A 4,596-nucleotide genomic window follows, 5' to 3' on the forward strand; every position below is an offset into this window, starting at 1 on the left:
ACCTCATGAAAAACAGCCAAATGGTGGCCTTTTTTGTACAGATAGTTGAAAAATTCCATCTGGCCTCCAGCTGCATTCATTGCCACAGGGGTTGAGCTGTGGTGTTGTTTGAGCTGGGTGAGGGGGGTGGAGGCAGTGTTGGTTTTTGTGTGGTGTCAAGCTCTTTGCATGTGGTTGCAGAATGCAACATCACCACACAAAGAGCTTGCCACCAGCACAACAAACACAATTTTTAATTCCTTTCACATTGTGTGTGGTCAAGCAAGGAAGATAATTAAAAAAAAATAAAAATACCAATACCAAGGACTGAGGAAGAAGCAAGCAGCCAGAGAATGCATGTCTTGTTAAACCAAGTGCTAACAAAAAAGGGTGACTCTTTTTCACTAACTATCTGGCAGCATGTACAGATTGTCAGGGCTGTAACACCAGTATCTGCACACCCTCCAGAAACAGATATGAATGTGTTTGTTGTGATGGTGAGGTGTAGCAGTAGTGATGTGCAAGGCCCTGAAGCAAACAGGAAGCCTGTTCCATGAAGACATGTGGGCAAACCACAGCACCTTCCTCATTGGTACCCTCACAACCTCACTGCAAGAGCAAGCAGCCATGGCCAGGGCTAACAAGATCAGTGCCTCCATTGCACCCTCAATGACATCAAGGAAGCTCTTGGCATGGAGTTCTGTGAGGCAGAATGCTGTTGTGTATGGGGGCGTAGCTCAGTGGTAGAGCAGGCGACTGCAGATCGTCAGGTCCCCGGTTCAAACCCGGGCGCCCCCTTCTCTTTTTGGTTAGAAAAAAGTATCTGCATATTGTGTGGGGGTTAGCTTATTCCTCATTGATGTTGGTTCACAAAAGTGCCCCTATGAACGCAAAGCCGTCCTCGCTCAGTCAGTAGAGGGCAAGACTCTTAACAATAATTAAGAACAGATCCCCACTACATCCTCATTGCCGAAGATGCAGCCGTCCTAGCTCAGTCGGTAGAGCGCAAGACTCTTAATCTTGTGGTCGTGGGTTCGAGCCCCACGGTCGGCTATCTCCCTTTTTTTTCAAGGGACAATATGTGCCCAACATGTAAATCACTCTTCCAGCTTGCTGGCCTGCAAAGTGTGTCCACATCTGTCCCTATCCCTCACATTTTCCACACAACTGCCTTTACCCTTTTAACCCTGATGTTGCTTGCATCTGTGTTGGTAGCTACCAACCAAAAAGAAAGACAGATCTCCCCCGCCGGGATTTGAACCCGGGTCGTCCGCGTGACAGGCGGAAATGCTAGCCAACTACACCACAGGGGAATTGTTGTTGAGGCAGTCCCACCCATGCGAGGGTAAGTCTGGAAGTTGAGATACAGATATGAGTCACCAAAACAGACCACAGGATAGTTTGGCCATTGGCCTTTAAATAACAAAGAACCTCTACCATATGAATTTGGAGCAAACAAATGCTATCCTCAAAAAGTGTTCTTGTACTGTTTATAAACCAGAATTACACTCACAACACATACTCACATTTGTTTGCTCCAAATTTTCACACTCATTTCAGCTTGCTAGAGGCTAGAGGTAACTAAGACCAACTTTGTTTCAGTATGAAAATACAATATGGATTTTCATTTCTCTGGCCATGAGGCACATGTAATTTCATTTTCTGCAGCAATGTTGTGTTGCCATTCTACCTGACTCACTGCCACACATAGGCGGTCACAATGCCATACTGAGAAATGGGTCAACATGTTACATTCAGACAGGTTCAGAAATGATAGCCAATGGAGTCCCAGTAGTCGCAGTTCAGCTTATTGAATCCTTGGGTCAGGCTGCTCTGGGGCACGTTGAAGGCCATTGACGCCAGGTTGCTGGAGGAGAAGGGCGCCCACAGAGCGCTGGGTACGGTCGCATTGTTGTTCCGCCCCGGCTGGGTATGGGCGAAGGTGGTCCAGTGGCGCAGCATTTCCCACGACAGCTGCGAATCCGCGGGCGAGAACGCGTAGCCCTCGTCGGCGAAGAAGCTCGCCGAGTGGAACACGTACACAAGCTCCGAAGCTGTTATGTGCGTGTTGCATATTGCGTCAATAACACAACACGACACGCACATGACACATGACGCGTATCGTACCGTGGCACACGGAGTTATTGACGGAGCAATAGGGCGGGTTGGCGGGGTCGGTGTGCGGGGGCGCCGAGCGGAGGAAGTGGTACGTGAAGACGGGCACGCCGTACGACGAAAGCGAGAGGGCGGCGTTGCGGGTGGAGCACACGAACAGGAAATCGGTCGTCATCCGCACCAGCGTGTAGAAGTCCTGTCCCGTGTCTACACACGGAAATAAGGGCGTGCGGGCGTGCGTGCGTGCGTGCGTGCGTGCGTGCGTGCGTGCGTGCGTGCGTGCGTGCGTGCGTGCGGCGTGTGCGGCGTGTGCGTACACGTGGGCGGGTAGAGCTTCAGCACTTCCAAGGCATGTTCGCCGAACAGGACGTACATGAGCGACTCGTACTCCCAGTCGTAGATCTGTGTGACCAATCGGCACAACGATGGGCGACTATGAGCAGAGAGACAGCGCTCCCGTCGGGTGCTGCGCGCGAGAGAGAGCTGATGCGTGCCTGGTTGTGCAGGGGCGAAGTGATGTCCATGGCGAAGGTGAGCGTCTCGTTCTGGTTGGTCCCCACCAGCACGGGCACCCTGTGGAATTTGCCCGCCGCATACCTCTGCATTCCACAATTCACCATCGATCGAAACAGCACGCCGTGTGTCGTGTGTGGGCCATCATGTGCGTGCGGTGTGTGCGGTGTGTCGTGTGCTGTTTCGTGTGCTGTGTGTCACCGTACGCTGAGAGCTTGATCGGCAATGACGGTGCCGTCGACAAAGGGCATCCACGGGAGCGCATTGATGGCGAGCTTCGGCGGCCAGGGCACCACCAGCACCTTGCTCTGCGCCGCGATCACCTCCTCGGCCGGCCTGTTCGTTCAACGTTGCGTGCGCTCGGTTAGAAGATTAACATTTTTAACAACAATGCGCGGAATGCAGAGCTCAACTGGGCGGGGGTAAGCACTTGGAGAGCAGGCACGCCATGTCGTTCTCGGGGCAGGCCAGGTAGGCCCCCAAGAACGTCGCGTACTCCTTGGCCTCGTTCAATGAGGGCGACCTATCACCACCGTCAGTCACGCACACGACACACACACGACACACGCACGACACACGCACGACACACGCACGACACACGCACGACACGAGAGAGAAATGGTACTGGAAGGAGAAGGGGTCGCTTTCGAGGATGGCGGCCTGGAAGAGGTTGCGCTGGATGCTAACCGGCGAGGCCAGGTGCATGCCGACGGACATGGCGCCCGCCGACTCGCCCGAGATCGTCACCCGATTGGGGTCGCCGCCGAAGTAGGCGATGTTGGCCTTCACCCACTCCATGGCCGTGATCTGGTCCAGCAGACCGAAGTTGCCTGAACCGAAAAGCACCGGGTGGGGGAGGGGGTTAGAGACGTGTGTGCGGTGTGTGCGGTGTGATTGTATGTGGGTGTACCCTGAGAGATGTCGTTGGCGAAGGTGCCCAGGGCGCCCAGGCGGTAGTTGGTGGTCACCAAAATGGTGTTGGTCGAGTTGACGACGAAGTCACTCGTGAAAACCCGCTCGCGTGAGCAACCTGAGATGCATTCGTTCACCATCAGTCTTCCACTCGCACAAACACTCGACACGACACAACTACACACAAGCGACACGACACAACACGAGGGGCACACCATTGACGAACGCGCCGCCGTGGATGAACAGAATGACCGGCAGCAGCTGGGCTCCGGTGCCGCCTGTCCGAAAGAGAAAGAGAAAGAACGCATTCGTGGTAAGCACCGCCGTTGTCTTTTCTTTTCTTTTCTTTTCTTTTCTTTTCTTTTCTTTCTTTTTTGCTCGCGAGGTCAGGTACCGCAGGTGGCGTTCTGGGGCGTGAAGACGTTGAGCGTGAGACAGTCCTCGCTGATGTCGCTCCAGTGTCCCGGCTGCATGCAGCAATGCCTGAAAGAGAGTAGGTGAGAGTGGGGTGAGTGCGAAGAAAGGCCACAACAACGACAACGAACGACGACAACAACGAACCCAAACGCAGAGGCGTCGAGCACGTTGGGTCCCCACGAGGCCTTGGGCACGGGCGCTTGCCACCGCAGATTGCCCACCGGCGGTTCCTGTGTGACGGTGTGAGCCCTGTGGCGCGTACAACGCCACTTGAACATTTCGAGAACGAAATGAGGGGGAGCTGGTACGGCGTAGGGAAGGCCACGGAAGGAGAAGAAGCCGGGACCCACGAGGCCGCGCGCCACGCCCAACGGCGTCTTCACCAACACGTCGTCCTCTGCGGGCGTAATTTCTTATTATTGAGAGGAATTATGACGAAAGCGAAATGAGGAAGGGGGGGGGGCGAACCACTCCCGGCGGCTGCTCCGTGAAGAGCGAACACCACTGTGAGAGTGACCACCAGCAGGACGGGGAGCAGGCAGCGCCGCGACAAAGCCATCTCTTTTCGTTCTGTGCAAAAGAACGAAAGCGACACCGTCCGGCAAGACCGAAAATGAAAACGAAAATCACACGAATAAATGAAATGCCAAGCTAAAATGG

General features: G+C 54.3%; 1 protein-coding gene across 1 annotated transcript; it reads right to left on the reverse strand.

Annotated features, from left to right (window-relative positions):
- Positions 1-1,743: 1,743 nt before the first annotated feature.
- On the reverse strand, positions 1,744-4,495 carry ACA1_240070 (carboxylesterase superfamily protein; the record flags this gene model as incomplete). Its single annotated transcript, XM_004335315.1, has 13 exons — positions 1,744-2,033; positions 2,107-2,301; positions 2,412-2,496; positions 2,544-2,693; positions 2,814-2,943; positions 3,038-3,130; positions 3,233-3,437; positions 3,518-3,637; positions 3,735-3,797; positions 3,914-4,002; positions 4,081-4,166; positions 4,245-4,333; positions 4,405-4,495. The coding sequence occupies 13 exons, from the start codon at positions 4,493-4,495 to the stop codon at positions 1,744-1,746; spliced, it is 1,686 nt and encodes a 561-aa protein (XP_004335363.1).
- Positions 4,496-4,596: the final 101 nt, after the last annotated feature.

Source organism: Acanthamoeba castellanii (assembly GCF_000313135.1).
Source record: "Acanthamoeba castellanii str. Neff unplaced genomic scaffold scf7180000084763, whole genome shotgun sequence".
In the NCBI taxonomy this organism is placed as follows: Eukaryota; Discosea; order Longamoebia; family Acanthamoebidae; genus Acanthamoeba; species Acanthamoeba castellanii.